General features: G+C 39.8%; 1 protein-coding gene across 21 annotated transcripts in view; it reads right to left on the bottom strand.

Moving 5' to 3' along the window:
* NFIA (nuclear factor I A) overlaps positions 1-20,597 on the bottom strand; it is a 357,955-nt gene that overhangs the window by 112,004 nt on the left and 225,354 nt on the right. For 15 of the 21 annotated variants that reach the window (XM_054833067.1, XM_054833066.1, XM_054833065.1 and 12 more), the window contains exon 3: positions 5,292-5,357. The exons of the other annotated variants lie outside the window; for them this stretch is intronic. In XM_054833067.1, the coding sequence (XP_054689042.1) occupies positions 5,292-5,357 (66 nt within the window). The remainder of the gene's footprint in view (positions 1-5,291; positions 5,358-20,597) is intronic. 21 annotated transcript variants of the gene reach the window in all.

The raw sequence follows: 20,597 nt of genomic DNA, 5'->3' as shown, positions 1-20,597 counted from the left end.
AGGACAACCACAAAGAACAGTTCCGCTTTCTGCCTGTCTCAGCTTGAGAAGAGAGTTTGAACAGTGAACGCTGCATCCAAGAGGAATGCCTAACCCTCAGGCCAGGCGGCCCCGGTTCCATGGCTGAACGAAGCTACCTCACTGCACGAAACAAGACTGCCAGGTTTTGGGACCAGAAAGCAAGCATCCAGAAAGCGGCTGGACGCTGCAGCCTGTTAGTTAAGGCAGAGAGGTCGTTCCACAAGCTGCTTTTGCTTTTTACCAGGTTGCACATAATCCCCTCCTTCCTTGCAGCCAAAGCTGCATTACGCCTGCCATGGCCAGCCTTGCCTAGAGAAGAAGAAAAGGAAACTTCTCTTTGCATTTGTTCCCACTATTGCCTGCTCTTCCCCTCCCCAGCTTGAGGACTAGAATTTCTTCCTTTAAGTTTCTAGGCATGGAAAAGTAAGCATATACTTAAATATTTTTTTAAGGCTTAATACTCAAGTCCAGCCCTACTTAAGCAAAGAATTCACAGATGATATTTACAAGTCCAGTGTAATTACTGCAGGGTTGAAAAACGAGTTCTGTGAGTTACGGTACATCATTGTTTTTCTTTTTTCTTTTTTTTTTTAATGTTACAAAGAACAATGTGCCTTTCATTTCCTGCAGTGCTGTTAAGGTACTTGCAGCTCAAAGCAGCAAGAATACATTAAAACTAAAAAGCATTTGGTTTGGGCATTAAACATTTTTATTTTTTAGATAAATGCCTCTCCCTCTACAGAAATTGTTTGAGCAATGAATTTGGCACACATTTGTAATACAGCACACAGCTGTAATAATGAGTGCTGTCTTGCTCACTTGAAATGGGAGAATTTACCAACTTCTTTAAAAAGAATTTGTTAATCTACAATACAAGTGCTGTGCTACCAACTTTGAGTTATCAAATCACAATACCGCATGCTCGAGAGGCACCAGTTGTCTGTAGAAAATGACACAGCATTCTTCTGCTTTACACAGCACACTTCGTGTGTACCTTCGCGCTGCAGTTATTAATTCTCCAGTACTACCACATCAAACGCAAACATCGCCTGGTGGATGTCTGACATCCATTTACTGACAGCAGTAACACAGCGCTGTGCCACAATTATTAACCAGCTTGTGCTACACCCTCCTTGCCTTGCTCCAGAGTTAATCTCCTGCTGGAGCAGAGCAGGATTTGACTTGTAATATTCTATGAATCTCTGAAAGCTAGAATCACAAATATCCCCGCTTTGCAGACCAAAAGACTGAAAAGTTTTCCTGCAAAAGTTTAAAATAATCCTACTTACAAAAAGAAAATCTATCCGATAGCCATATCCACAACTGAAAGAGAGAATAAAAGCCCTAGAGAGAGTTCACAGCAATGCTGAGCTGGGAATTCAGTTGTTCCTGATCCCCAGGCATGCAGTCACTTCACTACATCAGACTAGCCATTTTGTCATCCTCAGTTCACTGAAAACTAGTTTGTTTATAAAATACAACACCAAACCAGTGCATTTAACAAGCTTTTAAAATCAATAACTTTGTTTTTTGATTGGGTGAATTGCAAAATCACTTTGCGGTGCCAACTGAAATGAAGCTTTTACATACCATTAGGCAACTACAAAAGTGGGGAATTTTCCACACGGGTGTTCCACCCAGCTGATCAGAAAAAACCCTCATTTGAGCAAAATATCAAGACATTGGAACATGCTCCTGCCTTTTGAATGAAGTTGCTGGCCTCTTTCATCACCCCTTCTGCAAATTTCCTCAGCCACATAACAAACAGACAAATTCTGGGGTTTCTTCCTCTCCCCAAGAAGCTCTTTCCCATGCTAACGGACCTGAGAGACAGCAGCACTGCACACACCATGTGGTTACATGTTAGCTTTACCCCTGGTTCCAAGACACCTGGACCTTGGACCATGCATGCACGAACGAACTCTGTCTCGCCTGCATGTTTGCTTTTCAACAACGACATGCTATGCATCTCTCTCTCTCTAGGGAAAAAAAAAGCTTAATATTTCTGTAAATTTTTGCAGTAGTGATCAGGTAAGTGACTGCCTAAAAACTATTCTGGCTTAATGAAGGCTGAAGGAAAGGCTAGAGTTGGTGTTAAAGCCACCACTGAGAGCAGATGCCACCATCTTCTCTGTGATGCTTCTGCTCCAGAAAATGCAACTGTAAAACCCACTAGAAAAAAGGAGTGGCTCTAAAAAAGAAAACCTTTTTTTCCCCATGAACTTCACTTTAATGAAGGTTAGACATACAGGCTTTCCAAAATAACACATATAATTTAAAATGATAAATTAAAATCTGTAGTAGGAGGCCTTCTTTTTCAGGGCTGTATAGTTGACCCTTTTGAACCTGTATTACTCAAGGTATGCAAAATATATGTGTATAATAAATAGCTCTAGAATTTATGGAGTGGAACAGAAAGGATATTAACAGGCAAGTAGAGAGGCTGTATAACCCTCACAAGGCCTTTAAAGATTTATTTTTTTAAAATGAAGGAATGCATGCATGTAAAAGGTAGTACTTAATCGATACACTTCTTTGTGCCTTCCAGACAAATGCAAAATGATTCCAAATCTGCCCTCAATCTGGTCATTCTGCTGTTAGCGTCAGTGGGAATAAGATTATTCACAATACTATTTTTCTTCGATTTAAAAAAAAAAAATCCTCTCTGTGTGGGCTCATTCCCACTCTCAGTAAAATCAATTACGAGACTCCCATTGACTCCAGAGGGATTTGGATCAGGCCCTGTGGAAGTGGGTCTACAGCAAGTGTAGAACAACGCAGTTAATATGATTTATTGTGTCCGTTTCTGTGCGTGCAGTTTTTCATTTTCTAAAGCCTGCAGTTTTGCTTTCATCCTCACGTTCAGTAGATAAGAGCTGCAGATCTGTGTTGATCTACACACTGGGTACACTGCAAGCTGGGGGCTGTGTGTGCTGAGAATGAGCTCGGTGTCTGCCCAGGGGGAGCAGCCCCTTTAGGGCCAACAGACTGCATTAGAGGCATTTGTAAAGAAAATCTCCCACACAGGCAACTGCAAAAGGTGCGTAATCAGTTAGGATGCTTCTGCTGTGGTGGGGAAAAACACCCTTTAGTAAAACTGAGAAAAAGAAACATCTTTTTCCTGTTTATTAAAAAAAAAAGTACCTTCTGCAGGTCCAGTAAAGTTCCATGAATTCACTAAAAGCTTGTTTTACAAGGAAGACTCAGGCTCCAAATCAGAGGTATTTCATTTCACTAGGCTCTTACAGATTTTACATTATTAAACACTGACATTGCTGCTTTTCAGGGCGGTTGTTGAGTAACAGGCTTCCTTAAGACTAAGAAACTGCAGGGTCAGAAGAACTGTGGCTTAATAGATGCTGAAGAATATTACCTAAACACAAAATAATAACATGCTTGGTGCCTAATACATTCTAAATTAAAACATGATTTAATAAATATAAGCAACAAATTCCCCACAAAAAAAAAAAAGCAGAATTGGCAGAACAAAAATCACAGTTTAGTCAGTTCTTCTCTTAACCTCGCAATCCTTTGGCTACAGATTAGAATTTCTGTGACCAAGATTGATAAGGGAAATTAGGCACTGTCTTTCAGAAACAACAGAAATGTTGTACGATGGTATGTTTAGAGATAAGCAGCACAAAATCTATCAAAATATGAAACCTTTCATATTTCAGTGGAAGGAAAATACAGGAACCCCAAAAGCCAAAATCTTACCAGCCCTATGAGCCCTACGGTCTATGTCCTATAATATAATATAGGCTCGTATTTGGAAGTTTTTTATGTACCTAAACCTCTTCTTCTTCCCTTAATTCTATCTGCCATTTAAACCCTGATCCAAATGCAGCCCGGATGTGAATGCAGCCCTTCAACCTCACTCCCACTTGCAGCTTGTTCAGCTGCTAATAAAGTCCCCAAAACACACACTGAACACACGTACAGCTGTAGGGATTTGAGGCAAAAGCAGTTAGTTGCTCTGTGAAAGGGCAATCACAGTAGTGTTATTATAGATACAATATTTCTACATGAGATGGATTGAAATGTCCCAAAATGGTGACAGGTTTTAGAGACATAAACCCTTCACACAAATTCTTCCTGTCTGTGTATGCACAGTAGACCCCAGAAGAGCAGATCCCCCATCTACATTCAGGTCTTTTAAAAAAAAACCAAACTGGTTATGGATAAAAAAAGTGAAGAAAAACTATTAATAATAATCACTTTCACTTTGGGAGACATTATTTCTAAGTCCTAAATATAAGTAGTAAAACAAAACTCAGTTGCTGAGGAGCCAACACAAATTGTTGAGGTATACCTTACTTAAAGAGGGAGAGAAGCTGTTCCCTTACACAGGTACTTGTCCCTACAGAAATTCCCTATTATTGAATGATTTTTTTCAGGCTGCTTTACAATGCAAGCCATTCATTCAGTAGAAACTATTGCTTCTACTTTAAAACAGTCCCAGTCCAAAGAACATTAGCATTCCCAAAATTCACAGTCCTGCTACTTCCAAATAAGCTCAAGACAGAGCAACAAGCTGTAGTTGAGCCTCCCTGACCTGCTTACCTGTAGTACCTACAACCTTTAAAGCACGCCAGTGAAAACATACAGACAACGTTGGTAGCGCCTGCATCAGTACCGCAGTGGGTACCTGCCTGAACGTTTGTGCAGGTGTGCAGTCTGGCCCTGAAACTCCCAACATTTGGGAGTGCTGCTGCTCAGTTTTTGTTTAACAGATTTTTGCAGTGAAGAATGGGTCTGCAGAAACATAGTTCAAAGCAACCATTTTGTTTTGCAGGACTATCTGAGATCCTGCACTCTAAAATGATGGCTGGCCACATACCGAAAGTTAGGTACTTCAGTGTGTCGTGCAAGAGCATCAATAAACAAAATGAAGTTAAAAGCACATAGATAAAAATGAAAGCTATGAAGCACACACCCCTAGGGGGTCATGACTCACGGCCCAGGGACTGAAAGCCTTTGCTACGGAGGAATAAGGATAAGGGTTGCATACAGCAGGCTCTTTAATGGCATCTCCCTAATTAAAATTATTTTTAAAGGAAAAAAATGTGTCTCTCCAGGACTGGAGAAACAAATGCTACCTGAATTAGTGAAACAGTAGCATTTAACTATGAGGAGAGTACACAACCTATTTGCAGCTATCCCATGTCAATTATTCTGAATAATCTTTTTCTATTAGACATAGGAAAAAAATCTTTATAAATATGGGCTGTTTTAATATCCCAAAGCAGGAGCAGCAGGTAAGAACTTACCATTTTCTGGCTGGTCCTTAATATCAGCTTCACTTGGCTGGCTGGGACTTTCAGATTGACTTGAATCTGAAAAACATAAAATACAGCCAAAAATTACAGGGTCTGCTGTGGAAAATAGATCAGAGGCGCCAGACTTCCTCAAAAGGCTGAGAGCACAAACTAAGGACAGGAGTGTTGCACTAGGACATGATAATGCAAAAGTCCCGTGCCTAGGTAATATTTTTGCTAGGAAAAAAAAAAGGGAATCTTGTTTATGGCACTACACAGAGTGCTTGGGGGGTGTGTGTTAGCATAAATTAAGCTTTGAGAATCCTTCTTTTTAGAGAAGGCATATTTAAACTACTCTCCTACATGGTTTTTTTATAATGCAGCCTCTATGTTGTATACAAACCAGAGCCTTAATCCAACACATAGTAAAGTCTCAAAACATATTTTCAGGCAGGCATATAAAGGTAACTAAGCAACACTACAAAGTCGTGAAGATTGTTGTCTACACATTTCTGGAACAAAACCTGCAAAACTGATAGAAGAGCTGATTTTCGTCATACTTTCGCAGTGGTTACAGTACGACGAGATCACTGAAATGTAAGGCATTGCCCCGATTTGCAGTGCTATAAATGAGACCAGATACTGGATGAACTGCTTTAGAACTTGTGCAAATAACGGGTCCTACAAACTCCCAGCTAACGCTCTCCAACCAACACAATTTATTTGCCTAAAATAATAAAATGGCCTATAAAAGGATATGTGTAAATATGAGCGTTTTGCATTTTTTACACATTATTAACTCTACTTTATGTGAAGATGATCACTCTTTGCTTCAAAAATTATTCTTAGTAGAAGCTTTAGTCAAATAGTATTTTCCTTATTAATTATTTCTATCACTATGAATTGAGAAAAAAGGTCCCTTTACCTGTGTGAAAAAAAATTTTTTTAAAAAATCCCTCAAATTACTGTTTTTTGCAATTAATACAAATAGAAAAAGATTCCCCCCCCCCCCCGAAATTGTTCTGTTATTTATTGATCCCCTGAAAAAAAGTTTTTGCTGTGAAACAAAACTTAGGAAATGAAACCACTTGCTACTGCATCAAAAACACCCCCAATCGTGGCAAACCTGTTTTCTGACTCCACCTTGACTTTGCGGAGTTTGGAATTAGCTGTCTGAAATTTGACCACATTTCAGTAAGAAGTCAATGCAAGATCAAAAGGTCATGACACTTAACTGTGATTAAATTGAAAATCTTACTTCTATTGCAACAGAGTGATAACACCACCCCTTCTTTTTCTTTGAGGTATTAATAGTGCTGGAAGAAGCAGTACTACTAGTGACCTTGGGTCAAGCAATGCTAATTTATTGCTTTAAAAAGGTTCCTTGCTTTTAAGCAAATGAAGATTTTAATTACTGCAGAGCACTATAAAGAAAATGCCTATTTTAAATATTCAAATTTTTTTTTTACCTGCTGACTGTATGCATTAGGTATCATTCAGAAGCTTAGAGGACAATCTTGTATAAATTAAAAACAATAAGTAAAAAAAAGTGCTCACAAAACAAATTTTGATAAATTTCAGAATATAAACACTCAGAATATTTAGCAAAGAAAGCTTCGATCCTGACACTTCTATGTAAAATCAATTAAATTCTCCTACAAAGTGATGTTTCCCAATGTGCTCCTGTTTCCTCTCTTTTATATTTATTATTTTTAATAATTTCTCCAATGAAGCTCAGTGGAAAAAAAATATTCTCACTTCTGCAATTTTGTTTTAAATATTGATCTTCTGGGTTATCTTTAACTGAAGCTCAAATCAGTGACAGCAGATGGACTACCGGGTAACACGCACAGTGCTGCTATATTCTGGACATTAGATTTTGGCAAGAAGTTTCATGTTTCTGATACTACAAAGGTAGAAACAAAGGTAAAATATTAGGAATGTAAAATATTTAGTTAACATTCAATGTCAACATTCAATGGATTTCATTTTATAGGGCAGGCATTAGGCTTTTGCTTATTTTTTAGGTTTTCCTTTCCCTCCAGCAAGCCATGGTTTGATCAGCATTGGGGCTTTACGTAGGGTCAGAATTCCACAAAAATTTCTATATTTGAAAAAGTTACTGCAGAAATACGGGACTGAACGCATGCTTTCCTTTCAAAATTTTAAACAATCCGGCGAAGCAGCGAGAGGGACAAGGGCTCGGTGGCAGCGGCAGGAGCTGGGCTCGGCGCTGGCATGCTCAGCCTGGCACCCTCGCTCCCCGGCACAGCCCTGCAGCCGGTGGGCAGCAGGCAGAGCCGGAGCTGCTCCTGGATTTTGAGAAACAAAGTACTTTTGTTTGTGTTGAGTGCTGTTTTTCCAACACCAAAGCTAGTGGCACAAGAGGGACTACTGGCCGTAGGACGTTTGTTTGCATACTGAATCTTAACTTTCTTCTTTTATTACTCTGGCTAGTGCGATAACATTTTTCCCAATTCTGTTTTCCTTTAACCCACCCCTTCTGCTGAAATTAAACATTAATTTCTAAAAAAGACAACAAAGGCTTTAAGCACTATTCTTCATGGAGGGGCACGGGGCAATAAAATGCGGGATGAGGTAGAATTAAAACCAATCTATACTGCGGTAAAGAACACGGGAGGCTACCGAAAACGTGTACTGGGCAAGCATACGCTCAGCATTGTTATGCAAGGTGGCATCTTGTGGAAACCCCAGATAAGAAGACTGAGTTAAGGCACTTAGCCAAAATGTTTATATGCAGAATTTTGCTTCCCTGATTTTATTCAGATGCCGCAGATGATCCGGTACATATAAATGTGCTGCCACATGGTTAAGGGATTGGCAAAATCAGAGCCGTTGTATTTTACAGTCTTGCCTAGGACGAGAGAGTCTTGCTCAGCCTCCACTGCTCGCTCTCTGCTTTTTCAGCAGTTGGCAGTAACTCCTGTTGGGGCTTTTTTGTTGTTTTGCACATGGAAACTTTAAAATTCCAGTCTTCTGAATGTTTAGTGTTTTGCGGGCTCGGCTACAATGGGAGGGGGAATGTCCGTCCTGCTGAGTCAGTTAGCCAAACAGGTGACCAGAGGAATAAATTAATTTTTGCACATACATAATTGATATAAATGGAAGATCATTTTCATAAGCATTTGCATTAAATCAATAAAATCACTTACTATAGAGCAGTTTAACAATTCATTTGATTTTCTCTTTTCTATATATTTGATAGCCACTCTGCAAAACAGTATACACTTTATGCCTATTTTCTTTAGCAACAACACTGCCAGTTAAATTCTACCACCTGCAATAATTAGAGCCATTGGAAAACATACAAAACAAAATATACAGTAGATGCGAGCCCCTCTTGAATCCACGGCCCCCTGCGGCAACGAGTTTCATTGGTGCCTTAAGCTAAGGCTGGTAGGAAGCCAAAGAATCTGTATATTACAATAAAGTGCGTGTTATTAAGGGGAGGATTTAAATGATTTCAGATGGAGTTGGAAATATTATAGTGAGGAACCACTATTAAGATTGCTGATTTAAAAAAAAAAAAAAATCACCAAGGAATCTAGTTTTATATTTAAGGAAGCTTAACCTTGAATAGCACAATGGGTTTTATTTGGGGGCTTTCTTAGTTAAAGAAAAGTTAGTGGTTGGAATTTTTAACCCTGAACTAGCCAGAGTGAGCATGAGTATGTACACTGGAGTCAAGGTTACCGGACAAGAGAAGCTCAAGGGGATCTGGTAGCAACTGTAATCATGGGGAAAAAGGATAAAAAGCACGTCGAAGCTATTTTACTCCCTACTTCCAAGAATCGACTATGATTAAGGGATAAAGGAAAAAAACCAACAACGAAACAGGCTAGTTTTTCTGAAGTAGCATTTCCTACTACGTTTCTATTCTCCATTCCTCTTCGGATCTGTTTCTTAAGCATATGCTAACCCGGCGTGACCGAGGTGGTTGCGCCCGAGACCCAGGTCTGCCTGATCTCAAACCGTAAGCGGTCAGAGACCTTCAGCTCCAGGTTGGAAACTCTGGACTTTTCAATACGCAATTTTCCTTTTCAGCTGCAGCAGGAGCACAGCTCCAGCGGGGCTGCACAACGGCTGCGTGGAAGCAGGGCTCGCAGCACTGGAAGGGAGCGCTCCATTGTTTGGAAAGAATAAAACCTTCCCAGGAAAGTCTGGCCTGTGGACAGGACCAATGTCAACAGACTGACAATGTTGTTCTTTTTTGTAGACCGTGACACAGACGGTGAAGAGCTGTTACGTTCCTCCACCAAAAAAGCCCACTTCGAGTGTCATGGCACTTCCCAGTGATAAACCATTCCATCGCTACCTGGCTTTGCAGAAACAGGACGCTTTCTTGGGCACTCGCACTTTCTCACCACGCTGTGTTTCCCAGGGTGTGCTGAATCCAGCCTGGGGTGGCAATGACCTCCAGGGACTGGCCTGATTGTCTGCTGGTCTGTGCAAACTGAATTAACGGGTGTCAAGATTATTTTTTACCTATGTAGAGCCAGCTCCCACCAGAAACTGAGCCTTCGCTAGCAGCCAGTGTGCTAACTCAGGTGCAGATGCATCTATCCTCTAAACAGTAAAGGTGATCCCCGCATAGGGGAGAAAAAAAATTACCAGCGATGCCAGATGAGCGAGGCTGTGCTGCCACTGCCCATGCTGAGCCTGCTCTGCAGCTGAATAAAGTGGGCTCCCTCTCCTCCGCTGCCAGCCCAACACCTCGCAGAAGCACCGCAGAAGTGCCCAAGTTAAATTTTCCATTCATATCATGTTTTAGGGGGGAAATATTGTATAATAAACTGACATATTTTATTCAAGTTTCAGAGTCCTATTTGTAATAAAATATTTATATGGCTGGGTTGTGTTCATGCAATAAATTTTTCATCTATAATTTTGGGCATGGATTCTACCAAAGATTTATATACGTTTAAAAAAAAAAATCTAAATCATGCTCCTTTATATACGGTCCTACGTGGTGAGCTTAAGGGATTTACAAACAGAACCCAGAACCAGGACCGAGGCTTTTTTACACTCACTTTCCCTTCATTACGCATCCTAATATAAACACACAGGGATTGCTCCATGTGAGCTACAATTATTATTTACAGCTATTTCAGTGGCTACTACTCTTTCTTTTAAGGAAGGCCTGGCTCTCCGTTCAACTCCAGCCATCGCTTTCAAGTCAACTTTTATAGGGAGTTCAAAGTGCTTCATTATCATATACCTCACCGTCAGACACTCACATATCCGTACCAGATTCCCAGTTTTATTTCCCACTGCCCTGTACCCTACGCCCCATCCCCGCAGCTCACAAATAAGGTTCTGCAGTGGTAAAATCCCTGCGGTGCCAGCCTGGGTTTTTTTTTTTTTGGTTTTTTTTCGTAAGGCGAGGACTCTTAATTCCTGTACACTGGGAAAGAGATTATCTTTGATAATGGAAATGTAAATCAAAGCTTGCTGTTGTTTATTCCAGACAGACATTTGTGTGTTAAGTCTGTTTATCAGGCAACACTTTGTCTAAGCCAGGAAGTAGTCAGCCTTTGTAACAAGATGTATGCAAATGATTTTCCCATGAGCCCTTGCCACAAAACTTTTGTGGCAAAAACCCTCCTTGTTACTTCACCAGTAAGACGCTACTAAGCTACCCCGTAAGTAGACTAGCAACAAAACAGCTAGCTAGACTATGCTGATGAGTTTGAATGAGACCAAAACATGTGCCCACAGTCTGTTGCTCGGTATTGTAAGCAGACTTTGTGTATTACATCTGTTTATCAGGCAACACTCTGTCTGCTGGGGCGGCTTTGTACCAAGGTAGATGCAAACAAAGATCTCCACAACTCTCCGGGTAACTTTTTTTTTTTGGATGCAGAAATTCCCCGTTACTTTCCTGGTCGTAGGAAATAAGAATGTGGAACTTGACCATGAGGCTGCAAGACCCTAAAGCTGTATCAAAACGGTTTCATTTTAAATCAACTTTCTTTGTTCTCACAAGCCCATAAATGATTTACTGCTGTCGTGTGATAGCCTAGAATGTGGGGAATCTGTGTATTCCCATATTTGTTCCTTGATATTACAAACAAGTATTTGATTCACTTCTAAATGTTTGTTTTTAAAACAGTTTACAGCCTTTGATTCCTGCTTACTGATTCATTTCTGGAACATTTTCTATTTATTCCTTTGCAGTAGCAAACGTTAATTTTGACTTAATTCAAATTGTCATCAAAGGCTTCCTTAAGAAATCCCACAGCACAGATTTTATTTGTTATAATAAAATATTCTTAAAGTAAACATCATGCGACTGTGGTTTTTTTTTTTAATTCCAAGAGATACAAAAATCCCTTACCCAAAGGATTCAAATTGGTTCAGCCCTTTTTCCTAGACAAAATAAACACTTTAGGACTTTACTTGTTTGTATTCTCCTCAGTGGTGCTGTATGCATCACCAGCTAAAAACAAAGAAACTTTTAGCTGCTCAGACAAAATGCAGAAGCTCCCCAAACAACGAAGCGGGGGGGGGCGGGGTGGGGAAGCATTCAGAAAGTCTGACAGTCCATTCAATATAGGGATGATGGCCATAATGCATCCAGGGTCCCCTTGCTAATTAAATATGCATTGGCACAGTTTTGATCGATGCAAGCCATGGATCAGATGACACACCTGCAAAATCTTGAGCCCAGAGCTCCCAGGAAAAGGAAAATACAGGCTGTCTCCTTATCTTTGTTTTCAAAGGCTCTCAATTTCTGTGCTTAGATATCTAATTTAATTCTCTCACCCCTCAGCAAACTGGATTAGGAAAGTCAATACTGCCATTGTGCATCGACAGGAACACACAGCTTTCCTTTTATTCAATTTAGCCATGACCTTTAGACAAAGATAATGACAACTGTCTAAAAGTAAGGTAAGGCCTTAAGGAAGACCCTGCAGAGGGGCCCCTCACGCTTTTTGCGGCTCCTCCGCCTGGGAAGAGCCCACCAGACATGGAGCAAATTCAAAAATAAATTTTCTCCCCAGACCACCACGACAACCTTGGCGGTGCAGCACCCTCGCCTGCGAAAGGCTCCGTCCCACCCTGAGGAGCTGGGAGACCTTGCTGCTGGCGCGGGATGGCGTCTGGACCCTCGCGAGCCTTTTGCCGAGAGGTGGCAACGTCTCCAGAGGAAGCACGCGTGACAACAGCGAGTGCCGAGTGCTCGCATGAAAAGGGACTGTGCCGTCCTAGTCTTATTTTTAATGTGGCTGTTCAGGAAACAGTGAAAAGGAAGGGTCAGGCAAGTGTCGGCGGTAGCACTAATTTCTAATTTCTGGCTCCGATACTTGGGAGGAATTGTAATCCTAGAGCTAAGCGCCCAGTGTGGAGAGCCGCACGCAACCGCGGCAGAAGGAGGAACCGGCACACGGATTTTCCTGGAGCTGAGCTGAAGCCAATGGAAATGACATTACTTTCCGATAGGTCTCGCATCAGTATTTTTACCAGCCTTCCTACATCAGATAACATCTTTCGAATACATCTGCAAGGAAAGGGCAGAGAACATGCTCTAAGCTAAGGAACAGCTATCAGACAGTAATCCACTTTGGTACCTACAGATACAGCTCGTACCTGAATCAGTGATTTAGGCATACAAAAATTCATGTTCATTGAGCGGCCCAGCTCCATAAAAATGTTAGCTTACATGCTGCACAATGTTTTAATTCTGCAGTATTTTTTTTAGCTGCATTTAAAAATATACTTGGCATTTCTAGCTGTGGACCAATATTTTTCTCATGTCTTTTTATACAGATTTGGAGGGAAAGATATTTGTAATGGAAAAAAATATGTGCAAAGTTGGATTGCTAAGTTTCTGTAATCTTGGGAAATAAAAAAAAAAGCAGCCTATGTAAGAGCTACAAGAAACCATATGGATCAACAAGAGCTGCCCTCGTATCCCTGGGAAATATAAATTAACCTACATTTCATCATCATAAACCCCAAAATAAAAAATCTAATTAGAGTCTCTACCCTCAGATTCACTTCTAGAAAATTTGCTTATCCCCCTCACAAAATGATTTACAGTACTTACATCCATTTCTTTGGAGTGATTTAAATTTATTGAATCATTTCAATTTTTAGAGAGCTTCCATTTGGATCTGTATGGGTTTCTAGACATATGCAGTGCTCAGTTATTTAAAATTAATTGCAGTACAATAATTTTAAATTGCTTCACACTATACGAATCTCAAGTGCTTTGAAATATTTGAACTATTCTATTTAGAAGCCATCAAACTTCTGAGCACATGCATCAAAGAGTTGTTTTAAAAGCCGAAGGGCCATACTGATGATCCCAAAGTGCAGGTGAGCACGGCTCTGGGCATGCTCAGTGCACACGGATCTGAATTTATAGAACAATTCAACAAATTTTGCCCGAATGTCAATCTTTAATTAACAAAAACGGATTCTGTAATAACTTCAAACCACTAAAAAATTTCTAAAACTAGAAAAGCACTGTTATAAAATAATGGCATACATTAAAACTATTATTACATCTAATGTATATTTATAGAACATCCTTTTATCCTGGAAATTAAAACATCTTATTAACATTAAACTAAGCTTTACAATACCTCTGTGGGAAAGGTGAGCATAACTATGCCCACTTTATGCAGGGATGAAGAAGGCACATAGAGGTTAAGTGATTTACCTTCAGAGGCACAGTTACTAAAAGGAGTAAAAAGCACGGGGCTGAGCTCTCAAGCCGCTGCGCTAGATAATAAAGTATCATTCCCACCAATACAGCCATTACAATGGCAACGGCACTGACTGCTTAGGAAGCCTTGAACTACATTATATAGAAAATTACTTGTTAGAGTGGATTCAAAGTCACCTAGAAGGGATATTTCCAATCACTCTCAGCTTCTGTTTTTCTTGCCTTTTTTTTTTACTAGGTATTTTGAAAAACAAGAAATCATTTCTACATTTCTTTCTGGACTATTTTCTAACTCAATTTAACAACAACAGTATTTAGGGTGACTAAATAGCTGGTTTTGCAATGCCTGACATCACGTATAAAGGCAAGGGAAGATGAAACTGTGTGATGAGCAGATCTGGTAGCTTTGGTCAAAGTCTCCAGGATTGCTTCTATGCAATTTTACACTAGTGAGTCAACCAACATCAGCAAAGCAGGATTATGTCCACCATATGGTGAGACTCCATTGGCGGTAGTGCAGTCACCCAATTAATCTCTATCCCCCACCATCCCCTTGTTATTTATTTATTGTGACAAACTCATCCTTATGGGACCCAAGGCAGAGCGCTGCGTATTCCCAGGCTATTCTCGACGCTGCCCATCCTCATTCTTTATCCGCACTGCCCAAGCAGTAGCTGCCGGTCTGGTACCTCTCCTCTGGCCAAGATGCGTGGTGCTACAAGGTCACAACCAAGGAGGCTCTCTAAATTTTCAGTAGTGGACAGGAATAAAGAATTTTTCAAACGTGTCCTCCATCAAAAAGCCAAATAAACCCCACTCTCTGACAATAAGTGCAGCCTTCTTAAACTGCTTTCCAAAGCTCACTGTTCTAACGTTATGCGAATAACCTAGCTGTTTCTGGAGACCATCAGAGTATTCATATATTTCGGTCTGTGCCTCTTGCTAAGGTCTCTCTGCAGCCAGAGACATTCAAGACTTCGTCAGCCAGCAAAAACAAAGAAAATCCTTCACCAAATCAACAAACGGCAAAAGCCTCGACTGCCTCCTCCCTTTTTCAACTTCTCCTGCTTCTCTTTCTCCTAAAGGACAGGTGTAAAATTTTCCTGTGATTAAGCGAAAATTCAAGTAGGAATCTATACATCAGACAGAATAAAGAATACTTAAAAAGAACTAGTATCTCGAAGAATGGGCCCATTTTCCCTATTAAGAATTATTCTATTTCACACAGGGAAAAATTATGTTGATAATAAAAAGATATATGATTATTTAAGCAGTAAACAAAAGGTGAACTAACATTCCATGGAGTTTTTGTCAGTAATAGATTAGTATCAAGTTACAGATGGGGCAATCTGAACAAAGTTTAGGTACTATTTTTTTATTACAGATCTCCACTAGCAGCCCCGTTTTCACAACTTACTCTCATTTTCATGTACCTGACACTTTTCCTCTTGGCTCCCAATTCAGCCCCTGTTAAGTACATATTTGGTTGTAGTGGCCAAATATATTTTTTTTTTCCGGCAGTTGTCTTTTCCTTGTTCTGTGCACTCTGAGGAGTTCAACGTGGCATGCAAAAAATTTCCATTTCAGGTTTTCCTAAGCTTTATGCGAAATTAAACTGCTGACAAAAATACATAGATATATAAAATTACACAGCAGAAAAACCTGCTCGATGATAGTTTCCTTTCCTCCCTCTCTCCCTTCCTCTCTCTTGCCTTTTTTTTTGAAAATAATTGCAGAAATATTGCCATTAGCCCAAAGCCTTTCTCAAACTGAAAAGTCAGAGGATTTTGCCCACAAAGAATTGCCACTGATTGCTGCTCTGTGGATATGTTTCTGCTCTCACAATATTGTAGACTGCAAAGAAGAACAGAGAATTACCATAAAAATCGGGACGTGTTTTGTTGCATCAGTATCATGTTGGCATCAACAACATAGGCTCGGGCAGAAAAAAAAGCAGCCTTTTGGTACACAGCCTACTTGTTCTGTGTTTCTGCTGTGTTTGTAAGCCACGCAAGAGGAAGATAAAGTTAAAACTCAGAGAGAAGTAACATCCTGCAGGCTCGGTACAGAGCCACCAAACTGAGTTACAGCAAAATCTAAGGTATGATCACCATAAATCAGGGAGAAATGGACTGTACCTACACCTCAAAGGACAGTGGAACATTTCAAATACATTAAAGAGTTGGACATATATATATATATATATATATATATATGGTAGGATCCCCTCCCCACACACACACATGGAAAAAGATTAAGCTTAATGTGTTCACTCTGAAAATACAACCTAAAATCCATTTTTACTTGGTCCCAGTGCTGCAAAACTAAATTTTGAGGATGAAAATTAAAACCAGGAAAGTCCAGAGCTCTCAAAACCCGTAAGTACACTGTGCAGACAAAATTTTAATCAAACTTTTAAAGCCATGGTTATGATCTGATGAACAGACAGCTTGACTTGATTACATTTTTAAGTTTCAGTTTCTATTTCTGTTTTAAGATGAAAAAGATCATAGAGTGTCAGAAATTTGAATACTGAATAGCAAAAGCTCTTGCAGGTTTAGAAAGCATATAGAAAAGCTGGCAAAAGAAAACGCTATTCCATTGCCACCATCTGCTTTCTGGCATATTGAAGAAACTTTACTAACAGCAACATTTTCTTGCATTAGAATATCTGCTAATTAGTTTTGTTGTAATTTTTTTTTTTTTAAATTACCTTTTACACAGAAGGCAAATAGCCAGGTTTTTTGGCTGGCTACACCTTACACTACGTCTGATAACATTTTCACATTAAGTTCAGTTTACCTCACATTTTTTCTATCAAAATCCTATCTTTAGCATAGTCAAAGCCTGCAAAAACTTTGCCTTGCTGAGACTAAAGAAAAAAACATCAAACATACGAAGTGTTAAAAATCGCTGAATAACTCAAAGGAAAAAAGATAATTTTGAAGGCGTTTTGGCTGAAATCTATTTTCCTTTGAATTGCATGAGTGTTTTAAAATGTTAAAAACACTACAGAGTGACTAATGAATGTAAAAGAATGATAAAGAGTATGGGTCCAGTTATCAGTGATGTGCCTAAAACAAAATAATTTTGGACAGTCTGCCATGCAAATATTGACTAAAATGTCATAAATAATGTCTGCAACAAAGGGAATCCTGCAAAGGAATATTCTGTTGTACTTAATGCATTGTCGAGTATGCCTTTTAGCAAGCAGTACGTTACAGAGCCTGAAAATTTCAGTTGGACAAAAAAAGCTAAAATTTCCCAGATAAAAATATTACTGAAGTTGGTTTGGTTTTTGGTTGGGTTTGTTTCTGGTTTTGGTTTTGTTTTCTTTTTTCAGAAAGAGACCTTCCAAAAAGTTAAAGGTACAGCATTAAATTTGGAAAATGGTTCACTCAGAAGTCAACTTTTCGAAAGAAATGAGTTGCCCAAAATTTAAAAATAGACCAAACATAACCACCTCATTGACTTATGACTATTTCCTCTGCCATTTTTAACAGTATTTTCCCCCATTTATTTGCTGGCAGGGCAGAGGTTGTTTGCAGGTCTTTATCATACTGTACTGAAATGAAATGCAAAACCATTAAGTCTACCACTGCCCTGGGCCAGAGCTGAGAGACAGCAAAGATTCTGTTGAAGCTCTTTGTAGGACCTAATTCTGTCGCAGTTGCAGAGTCCGACTGCACTCTGCATGTAGGGTTCGAAATAAAAATGCAATCCTGCGAGAATGATTGCAACACATGGTTTTATATCAGGCAAACTACACAGGAAGGGCTCAGCAACTGCTTCCAAAATCTCAGCATTTTAGTAATTATTATTTTTTTAAATAGCATTAAAATAGGAAGTCAAAACGAGGAATGACATGGGAAGCTGTATTAACAACTCCAGATTACTTGCATCTACACTGACATATTGTACCATGTGTAATCACAAACAACCCAGTCACTTTTTCTGAAAGTCTACTAAAAAAAATAAACAATCAGGTCCACACTGAAACCTTCTGCATGTGTTTTCAAAAATTTAATTTCTGAGGAAAATTTCACAGCCGCAAAGATGACAAATAACAAAGATATTTTACATTTCTAAAGCATCTTTCATCCAAGATCAAAGACTTTCATCAACATTAATTCTCAAAATACTCTTTTGAAATACAAGTACTATTAAACCTATTTTATCTTTATCTAACTTGATCTATTTTCTTTATAAAATGCTAGTTACTGTAGTATCTCTGTAGGCGGAGCATGATTCTATAGGTTAAGTAACTTGACTGGAAATACTTACTAGATCAGCAGCAGAACTGACAATGGTCACGTTCAGGAGTCAAGAATCCTAAACCCTTCCTCCTTCCTTGGCTAATTAAAAACATATATATGCAAACTGCTTAAGGAGGACAAGAAAACCCCTCTACCATCATTGGATTGAGGTGCCACCAAAGTTAAGTGAAGTATCTGGAATCAGTCGGCACACAAAATAGCTGGAAGAAAATGCTGTTGTAGCATAGGATAGATGGATAGGTGCGTGAGGGTAACCAGTTACATGAGAACGAGCATGCACTTGCTATTTTCAAAACTTTTTGGAAAAAAATAAGTCAAATTTTCTTAACAAAGATGAAAAGTTTCCCCACTGAACCAGTGAGAAAGGGAAACGCAGGCAGACAGAAGAGCTGCCTGCTCTCCTGCAGAGTCTGTCGCTCTGAAAGAGCAAGGGTTTACCGGCTGCACCACAGGTCACCCACAAAAAGATTGGTGGGGTACGGGGCAGGGTCTGAGGCCGAAGAATTTGTTTAACACTAAACTTACAATTATTTAAAAATAAATTATAGGCTGTGTTACAAACCATATAATTTAGTCTTTGGGCCAAGCTTATTCTTGACATAACCTAACTAGAATTACACTGGGGATAAATTTAGCGCAGTATTTTCATAAGGCTCCTTTTCTTATCATTCCTGTAATCAGGTCATATGCGTCTATAAATTATACTCTCATGTCTGCTTTATAAGTTGGATGAAATGTTATCAACTATGTTCTGCCGCGTCAGAAAATGATGTATGCTCTGTGAATGTGCGCAGTACCTACTTTTGATAAAAGCAGCCCCTGTTTTGAGAGGTGTGTTTTATAATCCTTTGTGGTTTTGCAGCAGAGGAACTGTTGGACAATGAAGAAAAACATTTCAGCTCCCTTGAAAGTTTGACTGTTCCCTTTCAAACAATACAACACAAGATTTGGGACATACTGCTGACACAGCAACATCAGTGCCTCAAAGAAACTGTGGGAAATGTCAAATTTATGGTCCTATGGGTGATTGGTGGAAGGTTTTTTGCCCCCCTTCAGCAAGCCTCTGTCAAAAACAGAGCCTCTAGAAAGTTTTTGGCTACATCCCAGCAAAGCAGAAGGAAGCTGTATCCCACACTTCCCTTGGGACTTAATGAAATATACAGCCTCTGGGCTTCTTTCAATTTGGTCTTTCAGATTGCTAAACCAGTGAAAGAAGGATCCTAGCTGTCACAAACGTCACATGTTTGGGGTCACCTGCTGCTCGGGGGTTCTCATGCCAGTTGTTGACATAATAAGCACCCCTTACACTTTAATTACAATTCACAGTGTGCAAACTCTGCAATCTGCTTTAAGGCAGACAGTCTTTTAAATCAACACTAAATTCTACTACTGTTCGAGCTGAAATGGGAGGAAAAAGATGTCCAGCTGACTGAATAATTGTATTCAAATATTTGTGATCCCAAAGAAAAGTAAGCACTATCCAGTGAAAAGAGCAACTGTATTGCCGGTAACACTTCAGAAAGCGCCGTTAAAACTAGACTTCTCACAGTCACGCAGATGACGCACGTGAGACGTTTCCATTTGATGAGCTCCTACCACCAGCAGCTCTTCCTGCAGCTCCTGTGAGCGCAAACCTGAGCACCCAGCTGTGTTTGTCCCCCAGCGCGAAGCAGGCTGGACACAATGCCGGACACTGGGATCGTCTATGGGAGGGGAATTCTCAAGCCTTCTTAGTATAAATTTCAACAGGACTTGTGCAATGAAAGCCTAAACGGGAAGATGTGTTTGTTTTATTCTGGAATGCTTTATTTAGTCCAGTACAAGACACATTGGGTCTACTTTAAAATACTTATTATTTTGAGAAAGAGATGAGAGTCCTTCAGTTTTCTTGACTGCTACCTCTTTTTTAACTGTTACTCCCACTCCCAATAAAGACATATCAGGACCACCAAACTTAAACAAATTATACCATCCGGAGAGGAATAAAAGACTCCTCTCCTTATATGTCAGAGAACATCCATTTTAGCATTCGTGCATCTAAAAATGCCTCCAGTCAATTCTATTATTTACAGTTGCCTTAGTTGAATCCATCTTTTCCCATGGAAAGAAAAAAGAGCACGAGTGGACATGCGTTCTGGGAGTACTTCCAGATGAATTTCTACGTTTTCTCTGTTAGAAACGCTGTTAACCTGTGGGCCGAGGGTTATGGATCACACTGTCCACATAGGAAAGTGTTCCAGCTTCCCGGTGGCAGCACAACCCCCGGCAGCTGCGCTCCGCACGCATTCACCCTACGCGCTCTCAGGGAAACAAAGGAGAAGTCAATAGCGCGATACAAGGGCCTAT

This window comes from Grus americana, chromosome 8, assembly GCF_028858705.1.
Source record: "Grus americana isolate bGruAme1 chromosome 8, bGruAme1.mat, whole genome shotgun sequence".
NCBI lineage: Eukaryota > Metazoa > Chordata > Aves > Gruiformes > Gruidae > Grus > Grus americana.
Note: the sequence above shows the minus strand (reverse complement) of the source record. Positions and strands in the feature narration are given on the sequence as shown.